General features: G+C 35.5%; 2 protein-coding genes across 2 annotated transcripts; both read left to right on the forward strand.

Moving 5' to 3' along the window:
• The first annotated feature begins 11,282 nt into the window (after positions 1-11,282).
• LOC111399520 (protein STRUBBELIG-RECEPTOR FAMILY 2) lies at positions 11,283-17,263 on the forward strand. Its single transcript, XM_023026886.1, has 17 exons — positions 11,283-11,362; positions 11,823-11,998; positions 12,505-12,637; positions 12,724-12,795; positions 12,893-12,958; positions 13,058-13,129; positions 13,240-13,311; positions 13,571-13,642; positions 13,722-13,787; positions 13,865-13,930; positions 14,023-14,354; positions 14,532-14,794; positions 14,877-15,142; positions 16,007-16,154; positions 16,260-16,408; positions 16,507-16,663; positions 16,879-17,263. The coding sequence occupies exons 2-17, from the start codon at positions 11,905-11,907 to the stop codon at positions 17,047-17,049; spliced, it is 2,199 nt and encodes a 732-aa protein (XP_022882654.1). The 5' UTR covers positions 11,283-11,362; positions 11,823-11,904; the 3' UTR covers positions 17,050-17,263.
• Positions 17,264-19,904: 2,641 nt separating this feature from the next.
• LOC111399521 (rhodanese-like domain-containing protein 9, chloroplastic) lies at positions 19,905-21,955 on the forward strand. The gene is made up of 6 exons (XM_023026887.1): positions 19,905-20,037; positions 20,512-20,750; positions 20,829-20,979; positions 21,195-21,280; positions 21,343-21,447; positions 21,611-21,955. Exons 1-6 carry the CDS (start codon positions 19,991-19,993, stop codon positions 21,679-21,681), a joined length of 699 nt encoding a protein of 232 aa, XP_022882655.1. The 5' UTR covers positions 19,905-19,990; the 3' UTR covers positions 21,682-21,955.
• The last annotated feature ends 697 nt before the right edge of the window (positions 21,956-22,652 follow it).

Raw genomic sequence — 22,652 nt, forward strand, 5'->3', positions numbered from 1 at the left:
AAAATTCTGGTCCTTCATCATATTCCGGAGCTTATGCAAAGTTTGATGACGAGGATGTTGACGAAGAGGTACATTTGTTTAAATATTTAGTTAAAAACATTATGGATTATTGATTTATTACTCTACTTACATTTCTTATATACTACATAGGAATCGACTTTGAGTTTTGACGGATGCCAGTAAGAGTTGTGGAGAAGAATGAAGATTGAATATGAATTGAAGTTGAAGCTTTTTGAGTTATTGAATATTGTTTGTTAAATTTGGATTTTGTGTAACTGTGTTTGAGAATTGGGATTTTTTTGCATTTTCATTTGGGATGTATTGTTGTTCGCTACATTAACTTAGTATCATGTTTTTGTTTTCATTTTAATTCGACAGATGGACCAATTAAAAATAATTTATTTTCGTGGTTATTAACGACCCGAATCGAGCCGAACCGAGATACGAACCGAAACCGAACTGAACCGACTTTCGTGGTTATGGTGCGGTTATGATATGACCAAAATATTGATGGTTCGGTGATGGTTTTGGACGAACCGACCCCGAACCGAACCGTTGCCATCCCTGCAATCAAGTCAAAATAAAGAAAAGATGCTCTTTGGCCAAAATACTATCTCTACCAGGGGTTCTTCTGTCAAGCTCTACTGAGGAGTTGCCTTCTAAAGCTAAACCCTTTTACATCCAAAGCTCTCATTCTAAAGGTCCAAGTGTTTACCACCCTTAAAGCAGGTTTGATGAGTATCTTTAGGAATGATTGATGTGACATTTGTATTAATAAATGTCAGACATGTCAGCCTAAGAATGTAAGGTGGCTGACCTCTTGTTAATGTATGACAGAGTGATGTGAGACTTCTGTTAATTAGATGGAGCCACATAGATCTGATTCAACGGTGACCACGTTGGCCTGAACTCTACAAATAGCAACTTTTATAACATTGTAAAGGATTGGCAAACATAAATACAAACGTTACATGATTAATATCACATTTAACTTCTTCTCTTGCTCATTTGATATTAATTTTCCTAAGTTTAGATTACTTCTACTTTGGTGGAATTGTTTGTGAGTTTGCAATCATCTTTGATCATATTGTCGGCGTCCGAACGTTTTGGTCTCATGTCATAAAGCATCTCCCACGTACATTAGCGCAGCAACAACCTTCCGATCAAATCTCCGGTCCAAACATGCTGAGATTTTCTTGCATGGATGCGAGTGGGCTCCAAATCTATTGTCCATGTGGGCATTGCAAAAAAGAGGTCACAGATTGGCGCCGTTTGTGGAAACCTTACTGTCAACCACAAAAGTCCCATAGAGAAAAGTTAGCAATCTTTGTGTGAAGGAATTTCTTACCTTTGAAAAAAGGAGTTATTTTTGAAGAAAGAATCACCAAGAGAAACCTTCAATTAATATTTACATCCCTTAAAAATTGAAGCATTGATTAGCTTTGAAACAACGTGAAACACTATTATGAGTACTAGCAATGAGGATTCAGCACCTCGAAGAACCAGGGAACACCATGAAGAAGGAAACCCTCGCACGTTATTCTGATATCTCGCCATAGATTCCACCAACCATATAGGCGAGGTGGACCAAGGGGAGGATCTAGGATAGCTGCTAGACTTACCAGGAAAGTGGCCACCATGGCCAAAAATACGAGAAACATAACTCAACAGAATCTCACCATGTAGGAGCTGTTAAGGTATTGCAAGCCAGGAGGATAACCAGTTTCCCCATACATAGCTTAGGGGAATGCATTTTTCGAAGGAAACTAATACAATGGTGAGGACAAGGTCCAAAGCTAAATGGCAGGGTATCAACAGTATCCTAGAGAGGAAGCCCCTCAAGAAAGGAAAGTTGGGATTGATACATCCACCAACTATGCCACTGATCAGTATCATGAGGTCCGTTTCACTTTTTCTCCAAACTATGATCTAGAAGATGCGCCTAAAAGGTTAGTAAGCACCTTAGATAGGTTGATCCCAGGTCAACCTAGGAATAGGCAAGCTCAACATCCTTTATCTAGAAGTAAGCAGTCGGAGGTGCCTTGGTTTGAAAGGCAAATTGATAACATCAATCTTCCACCTAAAAATAGGCATAAGAGAAGAGCAGATAGGTAAGGAATCAAGCATGACCATCTCGACCACCTCAGAAAGCCCAAGTCAGAGAAGATGAGGATTCTGACGAGCCGCAAATATCCTAGAACGCTGATGATGATGATGATGACAATCTGCCATTTTTGAATGCCCCTGTCCTCAACCACTTCACGTTTCCTAAAATTCTAAAATATAATGGGAGAGACCATCCTACAAAACACCTCAACAACTTCAAAACTCATATGAGCCTAAGAAGAGCTACCTTCGTAATGAAGTGTAGAGCCTTGCACTCAACTATGAGTGGAGCTATTGAAGTATGGTAAAACAAGCTCCCGAAAAGAAGCATCCGGAGCTGGCCAGACTTTAAGAAGGCTTTCTTTAAATGCTTTGCTAGGAGTAAAGAAGGCGAAAGACCTATTTAGAGCCTACAAGATATGAGGCAACAATAAGAATAATCATTAAAAAATTTCTTATCCCGTTTCACCGACGAAATGACCTACTGCGTGCAAGTCATGGATATGGAGACTTTAATAGCCCTAAGAAGAGGACTAGATATGAACTTCCTCTTTTGGAAAGATGTGTAGAACAAAGATCCTACCAGTTATGATGCCTTACTGAAAATTATAAGGCGTGAGATCATCAATGAAGAGTTGAGAAATCACTGGAATAGGGCAAGTTGAGGCCTCCCACTACCACAAATGCAGATAGGAAGAGGTTCCACCTCTCACTTAATGGACCACCAGGTCGAACCTTTGACCTCCCTCAACCTAGGACAAGCATTAGCTATAACAACATTGAATGCGGTTCCTACTTTGGCTTACGAGGAGGTGACCTTCTAGAAATTTATCAAGGGAGGCCTTACCAATAGTTCTTTCAAACGGGAAGAGGCAGGGGACGAGGCTCCGAACCTAGAAAGGGGGATGAAGAACCTCTCTATTGTACGTACCACTATTCCTATAGCCACAACACTGCTGGATGTAGAGATGTCGCTAAGCACCCAAATAATTAAAGAAGAAACAATCGCCCGCAAAGGGACGCAACTTCTAGGCAAGGGCTGTAATCTAGGAATGATGAGGCGAGTCATCCCAATAGGCATGGCACCCAACAAAGGCGAGACAATGAGGAGGAAAGACTTGTAGAAGGTTGAAGGCAAAGAATGAGCTCCTCAACCAACGCTTATATCAATTGTTGAAATTCCATTCTTCTTAAAGGTAGTAAGAATAAGAAGGCATTTGTTCCTCTTGTCAAATAGGAAAGTCAAAGAAATTACCTTTCCAAGAATCTAATCAACAATCAAGTACTCAATTAGAAATTGTTCATTTGATGTATGGACTTTCCCTGTAATGTTAGTGGAAAATGTCGATATTATGTTATATTTATTGATGATTTTACGAGATTTACATGGTTGTATCCTCTTTCACTTAAAATAAAAAAATTCAATCTGACAATGGTGGAGAATACATTTCTGACAATTTCAGAATTTTTTACACCACTCACTACACCAAAAATGCTCATTTGCAACACTCAAAAGGCAACATTCATTGTTTGAATGTTGCTAAAGGAGTTTTTGGCAACATTCTATATGTGAATGTTGTGATTGGTTAATTTTATTGAGCTTTAGCAACGTTATTTAGATGAATGTTGCCAATCTCACTTTTGGCAACGTTCACTGAACATTGTGAAAAATTTAACTTTTTGCAACGTTCAATGAACGTTGCAAAAATATAACACTTTTGCAACGTTCAACGCTAGTTGCTAAAATGCTCTTTTGCAACGTTCAACGAACGTTGCGAAAAGTAACCTTTCGCAACGTGTATATAATTGTTGCTATAAGTCTTTTCACAACGTTCTTAAACACGAACGTTGCGAAGAATCTCGCCCCTTTCTTTAAAATATTAACCTAACTTAGATAATTCCCATTTCACAATTTGGGTATTCCTTCCCAGTTCTCGCCCTTGGCTGCGGACGTGACCATGTCTCTCTCTCGCGCTCCACCTTTACCGATTCTCCACTCCGAAGTCTACACATTACTTCTTGAGTAGTTGAGCTAATCCATTGCTCACGTCCACCGTCTACACAGTGCCGATCATCTCCCGTCGTCGCTGGAACTCTATGGTCTACATTTTCCGTCTCTATACAGTGGCCCAACTCTATGTTAATGTTTTATCCTAGTTTTTTGAATTTTGATTTAGGTATTATTCATTCCTGTGATTAATTGTGTTTACCAATTTAGGATTTTTTGATTTAGGGATTTCTAATTTTGGAATTTGGGCTTTATGATTAAGAGAAAATCCGGATCAATTGAGAATGCTTCAGGTGTTGATATTGTTGATTTTCCAACTATATTTTTAGATTACTTGTTATTCAATCTATAAGTTGGTTTTGAGTGTTGGTTTTTGTTATTTTCTCCAGGTTGCAAAGCATAATGGAGAGGAGGAGGCACAAGAGGGGTGGGCGTGGGCAAGATGATGTAGAAGAAAAAGAGCATGACATGAGGAGGGCCAAGAAGAGGCTGTTGTGGTGGATGCTGACTCAATAGATGGTGCTGTATCAGTCAACTCTAACGAGGCTGATGAAGAGTGGGGTACGAATAATGAAAGAAAATCGTCAGCCTAAAAGCGATTGGTTCGACCAATGTGAAATTCTAGTTTTTTGGCTGGTGATTAATTGGATTTCTTTTAGTTGTCGTGCTAATTCCCTTTCTTATATTTATATACATGTTTATTTTATTTAAGCTTCTTTATATTCCTTTGTGTTATTAGAGCATTTCCTCATCTAAAACCATCAATTTTTTTTTTTAATTTCATTGAATATTGATTTTTGTTAGTTATTAATAAATTCTACCATAATTTATTGCTTTAAAATTTTGTGGGTAAAAGAAGATTTACTAACAGAGACATTTTGAAGTTGCAATGGTATCTGATAGATCATCAAGAAGTCATTTATTTTGATTCTGATATATAATGCATTATCATGGAGAAATCTTTTCTTGGCCCTTTTGGTTTAGTTTTTTGTTGCTAATGCTCATAGATTTTTATTTTTATCAGATCCTATGTCTTCTCAATCATCATTTGGTGCTTCAATTTAATTTCATGCCTTGAAATGAACTGAATTTGCAGTTTAGCATGCCTTCTATTTCTTCTCGTGTCCCATAGGTTATTTGTTTTGTATTTTGACCATTATGCATCAGCTTTGATTTAATACTTTTAAATAGAATAATGACAGAGCCTTGTGTTTGCAGTGCTTACACCACATATACTTATGTGTCGGAGCTATGGAAATTGATTTTTTAAGTTGCGACAATACCTCAGCGCGCTGACATGGTCATGGAGTTGTTCGTAAGTTTAAGTTGAATATTGTCCAGAATCTTGGTGGATGACATGGTTGTTGGCTCCTACATGATAGAGGTGTTGATTCTGGAAGAACAAAATATGTTTTACCTTGAGAAATAATTACTCAAAGCCTTTTAAGACTAGATGGTAGCAGTATTATTTTGACATCGTAAATTCAATGGGTTCAGATTAGTATCACTTTATTTTAATTTCGAATTGTGTTACTATAATTTGTGTATATATGAAAATATTGATTAATAGAGATAACATGTTGGGCAGTCTTTTAGAGAATTATGGTTAGAACCCCATATTATTGCTCTAGCTGAATGTCTAAGATAAAAATGTGACTAATGTTCTATTCGCGAAATGCTTTAGTAGAATTAGGCATCGAAACCCAGAGTTATTGCCATACTTCCTAGGAGTATGCTTGGCTGAGCTTACAAGATTGCTTACAAATAAATAAGTTTTGAATAAATGATGTTTGTATGCTTTGTGCTTAAATAATTTCTTACTGTACACATGAAGATTGGCTGATACTTACATTCAAATTTGATTATAATCACTTGCACACATGAAGATTTGTGTGCTTCATTTAGTCGCATAAAGAAAGTTCAACTTTCTGGCATCTTGGATACAATTAGAATTTTGTTAAAATTGCATTTATCTAGATTGTACGTGATATTTTTCATTCCTTCCCTAGTTGATTTCGTTTCTACTGACAATGCCTTTTTTTTTTTAGGTTCTGCAGATTCTCTGGAGGCTCCAGGGAGTAAAACCATGGAATCAAATCACATAGCGAATGAATTAAATAAAGTCATTGTTGGAGTACCCTCCAGAGAATTTGATAATAAACCTCTTTCACAATGGGTTGAAGAAATACAGACTCCAAATGCTGTTTTGGCAAAGCACCAAGTATTTCCAAGGTGGGAGGCTCTTTCCTATATGAAAGATGTAGACCTTTGGTGTTGTGACTGCTTAAGTTGCCCTTGTAAATCTTAGCAAAATGGAATTTCTTAAAGAAAACATCGACATATACAAGAACTTGGGATTACTTTACTTGCTCAATCGCATCTCCAACAACAATACTAGGTTAACGCTTTCCATACAACTACTTATCTCATAAATAGACTGCCCACCAAAGTTCTATCCGCCAAAGTCCTTACCAACTTCTTAAAGGACAAAAACCTGATTACTCTCACTTAAGAACGTTTGGTTTCTCCTGTTATCCGTTTCTCAAACCATATCAACCACACAAATTAGCCTAAAGAAACAAGCAATGCATTTTTTAAGATATTCAAATGTACAAAAGGGTACATGTATCTTGACCCCGATACTGGCAGAGTTTACATCTCCAGACATGTAATCTTCGATGAAAATTCTTTCCCAGCAGTTGATAAATCTTCATCCCAAGGTCCTAGGAAGGTATGCAACATTCTAGTACTTCTCACGTTATCTCTCAGCCTATTTTGCCAAGTAATAATTTATTGCCTATTGATTTTTTATCTAACCTTTCTTCTGCTACTATCACAGTATCATTCCCAAATATTTCCAACGACTTGTCTGTTTCTACAAAGACCTTCAATCTCCTCATACTGTACCTCTGTCTGCAACTGTTGAAATCTAGCCTTCCCTACCTTTTTGTGATTCAAACTACCAATCAGATGCACTACTCCTAGAAGCTCTCGAACTACTCAACAAGCCATCTGTCCCACTCTTTCCACCACTCAAGAAATTATGAATCGATCCAAGGCTGGTAATGCCACACCTAAATAGTTCCGAGATTATAAATTCTTCTCTACACGTCATCTTTATGCTTATTATCAGTTGTATACTAGGAAAAAGAGTTGAGTTGTTATACAAATGCAGTGTCTTTTCTAGAGTGGTATACTGCTATGGGAAGAGATTTTGATGCTTTGATGGAAAATGGAACTTGATCTTTATGTCCATGACCCTTTCAAAAGAAAGTTGTGCAACAAATGGGTTTTCAAACTAAAAAGAAAATCAGATGGAGATGTTGAACGTTGTAAGGCAAGATTAGTGGGTAAAGACTTTGATCTAACTCTTGGCATTGATGATCATGAAACTTTGTCCCCTGTTATTAAACTGACCCCCATCAGATTAGTTTTATCTCTTGTAGTGACTTTCAACTAGGCAATTAAGTAGTATGACATATCCAATGCCTTTTTGCACGAATTTCTTAAAAATGAGGTATATATGGAGCAGTCAAGAGGCTTTATTGATGAAGCTAATCCTGACTTTGTTTACATACTTCATAAATCTTTATATGGCCTAAAACAATCTCCTCGTGCTGCGTTCAGATGATTATCCGAGAAACTGATCGAATTTAGCTTCCTTGAATCTTCTTTGATTACTCATTATTCATTCTTTAAACTACTAGCTTGAAATTTTATGTTCTAATTTATGTTGACGACATAATAGTGACAGGTTCATCCTCAAGCTATCGATTAGCTCATCAACCATTTGAAACAAAACTTTCAAGTCAGAGATATTGGTACATTATCCTACTTTTTAGTAGTGAAAGCAGATAGTGATTCACGTTGTATTCATATCCGTCAAGCAAGATACATTAATGTTCTTCTTGACTGTACTAATATGATAGGGGCTAAACCACTTTCCTCATCAACGATCTCATGAGCTAAACTGTCATCTGACGATGAGATTTTACTGAATAATCCTACTAAATATCGACAAATTGTTGGAGCCTTACAATATCTCACAATTTGCAAACCTGACATTACTATGCCATCAATCAATTGTTTCATGCAACAACAGCGTCAACCACACTAGTGTGCACTCAAGTGAGTACTTTTCTACTTGATGGCTACTGTGGACCTCGATTTATTCTATAGACCACATTCCTTTCTGATTAATGCATACTATGATGTCGACTGCACAGGAAGTCTATATGATAGGCAGAGCACTACTGGTTATGGCATGTCTATGGGAAAAAATCTTATTTCATGGAGTCTAAAAGCAACATGTTATCTCCAAATCATCCACTGAATCCAAATATCTTTCTATTGCCATTGCTTGTGCTGAATTATATTGGATTAGGACGTTGCTGCGTGAATTAGGAGTCACACTTTCTACGGACAACATCAGTGTTATTGCCTTAGCCTCAAACCCTATGTTTCATGCAAAAACCAAACATGTAGAGGTTGATTACCATTTTGTTCGTGAAAAGGTGGTGAATAAAGACATCTAAGTCCGCCATATTGCTATACAAGATCAATTAGCTGACATATTTACTAAAGGCCATATAGCTAACCATTTCAAAGTTCTTCAATCCAAATTGATGGTCATTCTCCTCCCTATCAATTTGCGATGGGAAGGATGTTAGATTAACTAATTCTGTAATGAGTTAGATGTAAAGTCAATCACTCCTTTGATTTCTATAAATTGTTAAATTCTTGTGTATTTAAGGATATCAATACAGCAGTTTTGGTATCTTCGCCAAAACAATTCGTCTCATTATTAAATCTTTATCTCTCTAACTAACCATAGAACATCCGAAAGGTGGATTACATTGGCATAAACTACCCATTGTACACACATCCAAATATAGAGTACAATACCAAAACCTGGACACTTCACATCCTAATTTGTTTTGCATTATAACTAACATTGTTACACCACTCAGTTCACATACGAAGATTACAACTTCAATAACACAATGTTACCCACATTATAACTAACACTATCAATCATTAGATCATACACCATACTAATCAAAATACTACAATAAAGCTACTCAATCTACATACAACTATCTGATCACATTTAGACCACAAGACAAATAATGATGTAGCCGAAGATTATTATAAACCAATCTAATAAATTATAAGTCTTGTGCAAATTACCACCTTTTCATTTTGAGCCTCATTCTTGCTTCACAAAAACCCATTCAGTATTTGCTAGTATGTAGAATGTATTGGAGGCTGTGTCCACAAGAAGAAATCATATGCATCTTATCTTCCATAAACTCGCAATTTCGAAACCAACGACTAGGGTTATTCTCCGTCCATGATGTTTTTAAAACGGAGAAATTGACAATGATGGCACAAATATCCTTTGATAGGGCGGCTCTAAGAACTTTGAGGACCTAAGCGTTTAATTATTCTGATGCCCTTAAACATAATCTTTTAACAAGAGTAATGATACTTATATATTGGTTTCTACTACAATGATATTGATCTCTATACCAAATTTTCTCCTTGGCTTTGCTACTTAAAGGATCAAAATACCAAATAAGAAGCCCTATTACAACTATATTTAATGTAGGCCTTTAGCAGAGTTTCTCAAAAGATTAGCCAATCCAAAGTTGGAAGAATTATCTTTTTTCTGCTGTTCTAATAGGTTTTTGCTGCTTCAATATTCCAGTATAATATAGTGCCGTTTTGATAAAGACCGAAGAATAGATCATGGTTCTTGAAATACACACACACACACACACACACACGAGTTAAACTTGGATTAATTAAAAAAAATGATTGCTGAAATCCAAAATATTCATGAATTTAACGCAAATTCGACGCCAAATTATTTCTGTAAACTCTCTATAGGTTATAAAAATTTAAAAAAATAAAATAAAACCCAATCTACTAAAACAAAACTCCATTATTTTCAAAAGTTTTAATTGATTCGAAGCCAATGATAACATTTTCAACTTTTTTTTTCAATGAAAATCTTTCAATCCAAAATCAAATTATTCAAATATAAAAGATTAAAGACCAAAATATCTTGTCGTGTCATAAATAAAGATTTTTAAAACAAAGACAAAATAGTAGTATAAACTTTACCTTGAGTTTTTTGAGATTTTTGGAAACCTTCAACAAAATCGAGATGTAACAATTGCGTGTGGGAAATTTGAAATTAATAGATTTTTTGATGAAAATGATTAGAGAAATAAATTTCACTTTTTAAAGAGATATGAGGGGTTTTGGACTGGGGCGATTTTTGGGCCTATTTCTTTGGCCCCTTTGAATATGAGGCCCAAGGCAATAGCTTAGTTTGGTTTAGCATAGGGACGGCCCTATCCTATTGACAATCTTGGAAGAATTTGTCGAATTCTCCAGAACGAATGCTAAATTGTGTTTAGAAGAAGGGGGGAGATTTATTGAATTCAAAAATGGGAAAACGATTTGATTCTAGTAGGAGAATACATGTTAGCGCTTTGGCCTAGTCAACCATGCCTTTTGACACATAGGATGATCGATCTCTGTTGAGTGGAAAGAATTTGACAGAAACCACTTTCATGATGGATGGCCTATTAGTCATGTAGGCGTTTCCATTCATGCAAGGAACAGTATTGGTGCGAGTGACGGACGAAAAGTAATTTTCGAAAGATGAGTAAATGGATAAGTAATTCAAAATTTTTACTACTTTTAAAGCACACATTATTCTAAAATGCACAATTCAAAATATTATATTTTTAAAAAAATAATAAATGTCAGACAGGGGCTTAATTCCGTCGAGTTCCGACCACATCCCACCTTCTAAAAAATCTATAACATGACGGTGAAGGGGCTCTTTTCGACGTAGGGTCCCATTGTCATCCTCACGCATAAACTCATAGGATAAATTGCATAAAATTTAGGAATTTTGATAATTAATTTTTTGACCGTTAGAGATAAAGTGAGTCCTATCTGTGAGAGAAGAATGAAAAAATGATGGTTGGAATAGTGAAATAATGGTAAAAAAATTGATTTTAATTGAATTAAAATATCTATCAAACAAGCTCCTATTACCTCTTTTATTTCTTTTTTTCATTTTTTTAATCCCCTCTTTTGGAAATTTTGTAACTACCTAACAATATTATGGCAGTGGCTACGCAAAGATTCTTCTTCTTCATTCCTCTGCTACTACTGATCCCACTCTATAATCTACTTCATTCCAAAAAATTCCCTCCTCTCTCTAAGGTACTTCCAATTCCTTCATTCTCTGTTATATTTCAATATACAAAGTGTCTATGTAAAGATTTACGTACTTATTGTATACGTGCAAAAATTACGTTTCTCCAAAGAAATTTTGTGCGCGGTGTCCGTTGGCGAGCATTTCTTGTGAATTCAGTTTCTTGAACGATTTCTTGGAATTGCGAATTGCTTTCTTCTGTGCTTCGCTAATAGTTTTTACTTCCCCTATCAAACTTACAGTATCTGCAGGTTTGTTTCCAGGTACGGTACAATAGTTGTATTATGGATGAAGATTTTTATGCTTGAATTGGGCTTGTGCTTGACAATTGCAATTAAACTATGGACTGACACTTTACTTGATTTTCACATATTCAGTGATGCGAAGCTTCATCATGTGTTTAGTACTGTGCATTTACTTTTTGCGTCTATTAATTTTGATATTCATGACTATGATTTATATTTTCAGGGAAATTTGGGGATTTGGAGAAAAATCTTTGTTGGTTTTTTTTAAGATCAATTTACTGCTCTTTCTATTTCTTGATAAAAGAATGGCTAAACTTCGTCCAATTGCGTGTCTGATTACAATTATCTTCTTGGCAATTCTGGCATTCTCAGCCTCGGCCTCTACGGATAAAACAGATGGTACACATTTAAACAAATTTTTTATTCGTTTATCCTTCTCAGAAGTTTTTGCTGCATATGTTGTTCTTGAACGCTGTGGATAATGGGCGTCTATTCATTGAACTTCCCTTTTATCATTCTGTATCAGAGAAAATTTCTTCAATTTATTGTTGACATTCTCTTAAATTTATATTCATGTTTGTTCTGTCATGTATCTTTTTTGGTTAACGAGTGGCTTCTATTGACAACTAGACATCAGAGTGATTTTATTTATTATTATTATTATTATTTTATTTTTTATTTTTATTTTTTTGGCAATTAAGCTTTACGAAAAACTGGGACAGATGACTAAAAATCATACAAAATATAAAATTTAAGGTTTCTTGAGCATAGAAGTACAGAGTTTTCGTGCATGCTATAATATACATTGCAGGATTTGTAAATTGTTAGTTATTACTATACAGAGTTCTGATTGATTGTTTAATTCAGTTTCAAGAAGAAATAATCATCTAACTTTCAATACGCAGTCCAAGCTCTTAGAGATCTGTACAGGTCCCTGAACAGCCCACCGCAGCTGAAGGAATGGAAATTAGATGGTGGAGATCCTTGTGACGAATCATGGACTGGAGTTTCGTGCTTTGGATCATCAGTAATCCACCTGTAATTCCATGTTCGAATGTTCAAGCTACTCAATCTTACCTGATTGTAATATTAAAATAAATGACCTTTTCTTTTACTTTTATCAGTAAACTTCATGGGCTAGAACTCACTGGAACTCTTGGATTTGACCTCTCGAATCTAAGAAGTTTGAAGCAGTTGTAAGTAAATTCTTAGTAATGTCATTGCTTACTTCAGTAAATGGTATATAGTCCCAACCTTATTTTCTTACCAATTCTGTGCACCTATTTTTACTAGGGACCTTAGCTCAAATCACATTCATGGCGATATCCCCTACTTCGTACTTCCTAATGTCACACAACTGTAAGATAGCCCTATTTGCTAATTCTATTTTACAAACTACCTCAATTATACATGCTCTTACAAAAACAGTTCTCTGCTCTTTATCTTTGATAAATACAGGAACTTGTCGGGGAATAACTTTAGCCAAAGCATTCCATACTCCTTAGTTTACATGAAACATCTCCGGCATCTGTAAGCAGCATTTTCCCTACTGCTGAGTTTTGTTTTCTTATACAATTGCAGGTTATTATTATTGTTACCAACTTGTGTGTTTGTTACCACGCATAATGATATTCCTGCAGGAATTTGAGCCACAACACTTTATCTGGACCCTTAGGAGATGTGTTCAATGGCCTGGAGAATCTAGTAGAAATGTAAGATATTTTCAGTTTCCTTACACTCAATGTAAAGTTAAGACAACTTTTATTATAGACTAGATGAAAATTGGATTTGTTCTGTTACCCCTAAACTCGGAAAATCAAGCTCAGAGGGAATATTACGGAAATTTGTTCTTGATACGAGAACTTCTAAATTGTTGCCTACGTTGCATCAGTTCCTCAACATAAATTATATTCATATCTGAACTATTGGTTTATTACTGTGATTTCTGAGAAATACATTCTGCTTTCCCAGGGATTTATCTTTCAATAACTTCACCGGAGATCTACCTACCTCTTTCAAAACTTTGACAAACCTTACAAGATTGTGAGTTTTTGTTTTTAATTAATCATGACATGGATTATCCGTTCACAGCTACAAGATTTTATTTTAAGAATTATTTCAGGTTCTTGCAGGGAAACGAATTTACCGGATCAGTAATATTCTTGGCCAATCTCCCGCTATCTGACTTGTATGTTTTCTCCAGAAATTTGAAACATAGTCCAAACCTTCTGTTTTTGTTTCTGTACTCGTTATGTTCACTTTCAGGAATATTGAAGATAACCACTTCAGTGGTCTTATTCCAGAAAAGTTTCAATATATACACAACTTGTGGTAAGCTACGAGTCATCCATGTACTTTCTTCGGTTCTGCTGCAAATAAAATCTATTGATGTCTCTTATTCTGCATCTTCATCTCTTTTTTAGGATCGGTGGAAATCAATTCAACAACAATGGACCAAACTATCCACCCTGGAATTTTCCTTCCGACACTCTGCCCAATGAGCAGAATTTCACTACTCCGCCATCTACAAATTTAAGTGCCATTGAAAGATATCCTTCTCACAAAGTAAGAGGGCACAAGAAGAAGGGACAAGGTGCAGCAGGAATAGTTCTAATAGTTGGAGGAGGCACTCTGATTGCTTCATGTGCAGCTCTTTTCCTCTTAATTCGAAGTCAACGATCACGTAGGGAAATCCTCAAAAGCTTGGGCAGCTGTGAAGGTTCAACAAGATCTTCACCAATCAGCATAGTCAGAGGTCCATACATCGCTATAAATATATGAAAGGAATATTACTTTCAGCCTTCATTTTTTTTTTTTTTAAGCAATAACTTGCATGAATTATTGATTTCAATTTTAAATCTACATATATAGTATTATTCATTTTTGTTTCCATTTTTTACTCTCCTTTTTGCTTTGATTTATGTCGGAACAGATTATTCGTCCATGACTGCAGAGGGTAGCCCAAACGTGTCATCATTCAGTTCTCCTCCGATGATTACCCCCTCTCATTTGCCCCCTATACGTTCTAAAATGATGAAAGTGTCTAAAAGAAAAGGCTTCTCTATGAACAAAATGAGTGCAAAAGTGTACTCCCTGTCAGAGCTTCAATCAGCAACAAACAGCTTCAGTGAAGGAAATCTTCTTGGAGAAGGATCCCTTGGTTGTGTTCACAGAGCAGAGTTTCCAGATGGAATGGTACTATCTTGAACTATACAATGCAAATTCCAGAATTTTTGAAGCTTGTGCTAATTTCTGAATTTTTGTTTCCATCTGCTAGATTGTAGCTGTGAAGAGCATTAACACGGTACCTCTGTCCATCATTGAAGAAGAAGAATTCCTAGATGTGATTCGGAATATATCCCGATTGAGGCACCCAAACATAGTGACCCTTCTTGGATACTGCACGGAGCATGGCCAACATCTTCTTGTGTATGAATATATCAGGAATTTTTCTCTTGATGAGGCCTTGCACAGCGTCACATACAAGCCACTATCCTGGGGCCTACGCATTCGAATTGCTCTTGGTGTTGCTCGAGCATTGAAGTAAGTATCAATCGTTGTTATACCAGTCCATTTAAAAGAAGTCTATTTAAAAGCTCGATCTTTTAGATACTATAAAATTTTGTCTTCAACATACCCAAGATTCATTTTTTTATTTTATTTTTTCAATTGCCACTAATGTGCATAATTTTCATAACTTGGTGACTATAGCTTTGATGATACCATTTTGAACGATCTCATCCAAAGTTTGAACTTCTAGAGAGAGAACAAATTTATTTATTTAAAAGTGTTGTACCAGTCCATTTAAAAGAAGTCTATTTAAAATCTTTTAGATACTATAAAATTTTGTCTTCAACATACCCAAGATTCATTATTTTATTTTATTTTTTCAATTGCCGCTAAGGTGCATAATTTTCATAACTTAAATTTTCATAACTTGGTGACTATAGCTTTGATGATACCATTTTGAACGATCTCATCCAAAGTTTGAACTTCTAGAGAGAGAACAAATTTATTTATTTAGAAGTGTTGTACCAGTCCATTTAAAAGAAGTCTATTTAAAAGCTCAATCTTTTAGATACTATAAAATTTTGTCTTCAACATACCCAAGATTCATTATTTTATTTTATATTTTCAATTGCCGCTAAGGTGCATAATTTTCATAACTTAAATTTTCATAACTTGGTGACTATAGCTTTGATGATACCATTTTGAACGATCTCATCCAAAGTTTGAACTTCTAGAGAGAGAACAAATTTATTTATTGAGAATTTTGTCTTTAACAATCAGGCTCTTGTGTTTGCAATGTTTTTCTTGCTTGATCTTGTAGGATTATGGTCATCCAGATTCTCTATCATGGCAAGTGATGGCCTTTTTATTCTCTCTCCTTTCTCTGTGTAATTTCAGTTACATGCATTCCTCCTGCTTGCCTCCCATAGCCCATAGCAATTTGAAGGCTGCTAACATCCTACTCGACGAAGAGCTCATGCCCCACATGAGTGACTGCAGCCTGGCTATCCTGAGACCCCTGACCAGCAACAGTGTTAAGCTCAAGGTACATATTAACATGTTAATTTCCATTATCCTTCAGACTTATTTCCAGAATATTGTTTTTGACAATTTTAAACATTGTATTGCTTCAAAACCAAACATAACACAGGCTTCAGAAATGGCTATTGCTGATAGTGGCTACATTGTACCTGAAAATTTCCAACCTATGCAGCCTGGGATCGCTAACACAAAGGCTGATGTGTATGCATTTGGAGTGCTGCTTTTAGAGCTTTTAACGGGAAGGAGGCCTTTCGATTGGTATAGAGTTTATTAGGACTTCCTTTTGCCTTCTCTTTATTCTACAATCAACTCATTCTTAACTTCTTGACTAGTTACGTTTCTGTCAATTTTTATAGTTCAAGACCATCATCAGAGCAATCCTTGGTGAAATGGGCTTCATTCAGGCTTCATGACCGTGAGTCTTTGGGACAGATGGTCGATCCACTCATGACTGGAACATTTTCATCCAAGTCTCTGTCACGTTTTGCAGACATTGTCTCCCTCTGTATTCAGGTAACTTGTATGACATTAAACATGCTGATATCCATAACACGAGGCTTGAGAAATGATCTTTTCGAATTCTTTGGCTTTTTACTGAGATTGTGTTCTATTTTCATTCGCATAAAAGACACTTCATTGCTAAAGCACTTCAGACAGTATATGGTGGGGTTATTGGCTGTAATGTGAATTTTGAACGACTGAGTTTCTGTCTGTTTGAAATGCATCAGCCTGATCAGGAATTTCGTCCTCCAATATCTGAAATCGTGGAGTCTCTGGCGGGTCTGCTGCACAAGCCTGGCACAGCAGATGGTGCTGAAGTTGACCCCTTCGACCGATCATTCCGTTCTACCAACACCCGATTCTGTGGTTCGCCGACTCTGAGCTACTACTCCATCTGATTCTACAAAAGGTTGACTGTACAATGGCGAGTCTGGATTTTTAAAGCGTCACATGTTCTACTTCTGTATTATTACTGTACTGAAAAGTTCATTCTAGTTTTTGAGTGCAAATAGGATAGAAATTGATATATTAACTGGTATATAGCTCTTGATACCATATTGTAGGACTCATTACTATACTGAACAGTTAATTCGAGTTTTTGAGTGCAAGCAAGATAGGAATTGAGATGTGAACCGGTATAGCTTTTGATACCATATTATATGGATGTTAAGTGGGTTGAGCTACTTGGCTCGGGTTCGCCGATCCTGAGTTCGGCTCAGCCGACCAGGCAAGAAGGCCCATGCTTGCTTTGGGATGAGCCGAGTACAGGCCAGCTAACTTGAAGAAAAATGCAGCTTGGCTCATCCCACTCTAGGTGGGGCGAACTGAGCAGGCTTGTACATTTTTATTTTTATTTTTTTATTAAAAATTCATTTTTTTTAATTTTATTTACTTCCCAGCTCCTAGACAAGCCGACAAGTGACTCACAAGAAATACCCAACTTGGTTCACAGCTCGCCCCACTTAACATCCCTACCGTATTATATTAAACTTTTTCCTCATTGTAAGGCAATGGATGCAATGGATCTTGATATCATAATATCATACCATGAACTCAGCTTTCCCCGCTTATAAATTCCATAAAATGTGCTTGTTTAAAGGCTACCAGAAATGGCATTTTATTCTAATATCAGCGAGACGTAAGTCTAGTAAATTCAACAGGGAAAAACCGGACCAAGTTGGCGAGAGAAAATGAAAACAAATCTAGTTAATAATTTTACTTTATTAAATGGTCTAGAAATCCTCTTGTCAAGGAAAATGGATATGTTTAATTTAACTCTATTTTCAAGGGACAAAATTAAAAAACAGAGATATGTGACAGCTAACAAACATGCTATTGATTATTAGTCTTGATTAGTTCGCTGAATTATTGAAAAAGGAGGGGCTTTTTGGGAGAAGAGTCATAGAGGTGCTATTTGGGTATTTGCTGAATTATTGACCTTGTTTCATTTAAATGGGAGGCAAATGGAGCTGACTTGGTAGTTAAAGATGGAGTGTTTATGACATTGTTTGATTTTTGCTACCATATCCCATGGGCAATGCAACAGTGTCGAGTTTTGAGGGCTTATTAAGGGATGGCAATGTGTTCCGTTCCATCTCCAAGTATGGAATTGGAACAAAATTGAACCATTTAGTTCTAGTTCGATCCAATTCGATTTCTTCGATTGAAGTTCTCAAATTCTTTAACCGATGAAAATTAAACATCTAACTATAAAAGTTCTCAAGCTATAAATTGTTTAAGTATCTAAATTATTTCTAATATCTTCATCAAAATGATTTATATTGATGCTCATGATTTGCATTTTCAAGTTTAAACTAAATGCAACAATTTACATCTTAGTTAATTATTGAATTGAATGGATTCTTGAAAAACATATCCCAATCTTACTTTCACTTTATATGAAGAGAAATTCTGGTTGTAAGAATTCTTCTCCCAGAATAAATCCAGGAAACTCACATGGGGGTGGGTTCTATGTGAGTTTTATATTGAAAAAATATAACCACCCACCCCATGAATAGTGTGTGATCTGGAAGATGTCTGTCAAACTATATTATGTAAGTGTAGTACACTTATATGAAAAAGCTTACTTGAAAGATATAATATGAACACAAGCCCTTTATTAATCTGAATTACATCTATATTTAAATGATCCATTTGTCTAAGTTTATAAGTAACACTATAATGAATTGAATATAACTTGAGGTACTATGGTGATCTTCAGAAGAAAAAATTAAATGGTTGGTCCATAATACAAGCCACTATTTAAACAAAAGATTAAAAAAATAATAATAAAAAATCAGTTCAATTAAATTTTTGGTATTTGATATTAGAACAGAATTCAAATAAGAATTAAAAAATTCCTATTTTCCTATTGTATACTTATTTATTTTTAAAATATAATATAAATCTAAAATAAAAATTAAAAATCGAGACCAATTCGAAACAAGAACGGTCTCTATTTGACCTGGGATATTTTGCCATCCCTTGCCTAACAATAGTATGGAACTTCTTAAAACACGGATTTTTTTAGAAAATAGATTCATACAGGCCCTAATAATCAATGTTCTAAAAAAATGCGCCTAAGCGCAAAGCGTGGACAAAACGCCTTGCTTTGGACCTAGGCATGTTTTCTTTTCTTTTGGAGCTTAGGCGTGTATTTTTTTTCTTTTTTTTTTAATATAATATTTTATAATTTTAGATGTTTGATATGTATTATTTTAATTATTAAATAATTTTTAGATTAACTAAAAATTAAAAATAATATCAAAATAAGAAACACTTTTTATGTATAGGCCTCATCTAACTTAAAGTTTGACTTCCACGCCTAATCACATCTTACGCTTTTTAGAACATTACTAGCGACGTAATATGGTATTTTCAAATAATAAAGGATTTTTTTACATATTTTTTCTGCTTATAATAGGCCAATTGCTAATTTTCTATAGAACCTTGATTGGTGTGCAAACTTTATTGTTAGAATTTATATAGATGGTGAGGTGGCGTCATTTCATTGGTGACTGCAAAAAAAATAGAAAGAAAAAATTGACCACTTCAATGCTGCCAACGCATTATCTGAGAAAATTCTGTCAAGAAATCTTCTGTACACTTGATTTTATCCTTTTCTATAGTAACCTTAAAAAAAGCCGGTCCAACCAGGGCAACATTGGCCCTGTACAACAAGAACAAACCCAATCCCGTACGTTCTGTTTGCCACATGGCAGAAACTGATTCACTCCCTTGAATTTCATGGACCTTCGCGGCTATTAGCCACGAAGAAAATCGCTATCACAATTTCATTCTACTGCGTTCTAGAGAAAGAGAGATTGAGACAGTGGAGATATGGCAGGAATTGCTTGCTGTTGCTTCTCAACACTCTCGTCTAGGAGGTAATTTAACATTGTAAAAGCCATTTTTAGCTTCACCGGAAAAGCTCACTTGAAGGAAACTACATATATCAATTTTGAATTTGATACTGCAATAGAGATAATTTTATCAATCGCTTTGTTTGAGTATTTCCTTGTTTGTTTGTTTTTGTTTTTGTTTTTTTTTTTTTTTTCGTGATGATGTGGGAGGTTGCAAGAATCTTATCAATTTACTGAATTTTTATGGTTAACAGGGTTGATAATGATTTCGAATTCTTTTAAAAAAAAGCATCTTTACGTAAGTCTAAATTTGCTGCACTAAATTCTGTGAATAAAAGCAACTTTAACTTCGTTTAGATTGTAGACGCACAACTTAAAATTGCCCTTCCTGCTCTTGGAATTCCATCAAATCTCAGTTTGTGATAAATTAAAAGGGAATAGAGATTGGAATTTACTCATCATACACATAAGAATTAAAAAATAGGAATGTGGTTTCAGCAATTTGGGAACATCGTGGACTTATCGAGGAGGGATCGTGACAGGGAGACGACTACCTAGACGAACTTTGGTGATTAAAGCAGAAGTCAATTATGTGAATGCTGAAGAAGCAAAGAAGCTCATAGCAGTTGAGGGATATGCAATTCTTGATGTGCGTGATAGAACTCAGTTTGAGCGAGCTCACATAAAAGATTGTTACCATATCCCCCTTTTTATCGAAAACCAGGACAATGACTTCGGTATGTCTAGTTTGCTCTGCTAGCAGTTTTTCTGTCTTATTTTACTTGTTTTGTTGCTTATTCGTAAATTTTGGACAGGAACCATAATAAAGAGGACCTTACACAACAATTTTTCGGGTTTATTCTATGGCCTGCCTTTTACTAAACCTAATCCTGATTTTGTCCAATCTGTTAAGAGCCAATTTTCACCTGAAAGCAAGCTTTTACTTGTTTGTCAAGAGGGACTGAGGTAAGTTTCTCGTTTGTTAGCATTGCTTCCTGTTAGATATGGATTCTTTAAGGGATTGTCACACTTTGCTTAAAGTTTATAGCTTATGGCAATAGTACAATTCACCAGAATCAAGCTTGAGAATCCACTGCAAGCCATTTCCCATTGGGCCTAACATGCTCCTGCATTACTTCTTGTATGCTTGTTTAATTTATGCTATTTGTTACGGTTTTAAGGGCTCCTGCGGCTGCCGACAAATTAGAGAAAGCAGGTTATGGAAGCATAGCTTGTATAACATCAGGGCTCCAATCTGTAACACCAGGTAAATTTATAATTCAATAACCATATACACCAGGCCAAGTGCAACAATCTCTTTGTTTGCAGGGACGTTCAATTCTGTTGGTTCCACTGAGCTACAAAATGCAGGCAAAGCTGGTTTGGTTACCGTTCAAGGCAAAATTTCTGCTGTTTTAGGGACTGTTCTCATCTGTAAGTGCTCAAAACACACATGGCATGTTTGTTGGTTGGACAATACTTTAGAGAAAGATGCTAAAATTTGTTTTATTATACTTAGTCGAAGCATGTCCATTATGTTTCTGCCTTCCTTTTTCCATGTGGTTCGATCATTTTGCTTGAATGGTGGACTTCTCAGGTGCATTTCTGTTCATTACTTTCTTCCCCGATCAAGCAGAAAAGATCCTTCAAATGGCCCCTTCAAGCTGAGCAGTAAGCACCGATCAATTTGTACCCTGTTCTTTACTGTGAATTGAAGTAATTACAATTTTTTGCGGTCGAAAAGTTTAGATGGTTAACAACGCCAACTGGGAAGGAGTAGAATACATAAAGATCTGTAGATGATGTAATTTGTGATCCAAAAAACAGAAAACAAAGGACAGTAAGATTACTCAGCAATTTATTTTGAAGTAAATATGCAAGAATATGAATGAGTATGATCTTTAGTTAATTCTACAATGCAATTGAGTACAAATTTTACATCTGAGCTGTGCTGCACACTTCAATTCTAACTGCATGGTTATTTTAAGCTGAAAATTACATACAATTATCAAGTTAAAAGTAAATGACAGCCTTGAAATAACAATTAACAACTTACATTATAACGGAGTCTACCAGCTCAATACCAAGCAAAAATTATCATTTTAATCCTTTAAAATCTTGTACTCGCATCTTACAAAATTGTTATGGAATAAAAGATGCTATGATATTTCTTTTTCAAAGAAATGGAATTAGAAGTGCAAAAATGAAATCAAAACCAATATTCTAGATTTGTATTTCTCAATGAATAATTACATCCCTAATACCTTCTACTTATATTGAACAAGTCGAACAAGAAACAGAAAAAATAATCACCTAAGGAAATAAATCAACCTACCAATTAACCTAAAATCACAATCTATAATTAATTACAATTTCCATCCATAGGTCCTTTCCATTCATGGTTTCCTACACTTCCCTTCAAGTTGAACTGTAGATGTTGATCATGTTCAACTTGCTGTTCAGATCGTTGAAGCTTTATCGAGATAATCCTTTGGTGAAGATATCCGCAATTTGTTCAGTTGTAGGGACATATGTCATACAGATAATCTCATCTTCTACATTTTCTTTGATAAAGTGTCTGTCCACTTCTATATGTTTGGTTTTCTTATGCTATATTGGATTGATAGAAATATCGATAA

Source organism: Olea europaea, chromosome 9, assembly GCF_002742605.1.
Source record: "Olea europaea var. sylvestris chromosome 9, O_europaea_v1, whole genome shotgun sequence".
Taxonomy (NCBI): domain Eukaryota; kingdom Viridiplantae; phylum Streptophyta; class Magnoliopsida; order Lamiales; family Oleaceae; genus Olea; species Olea europaea.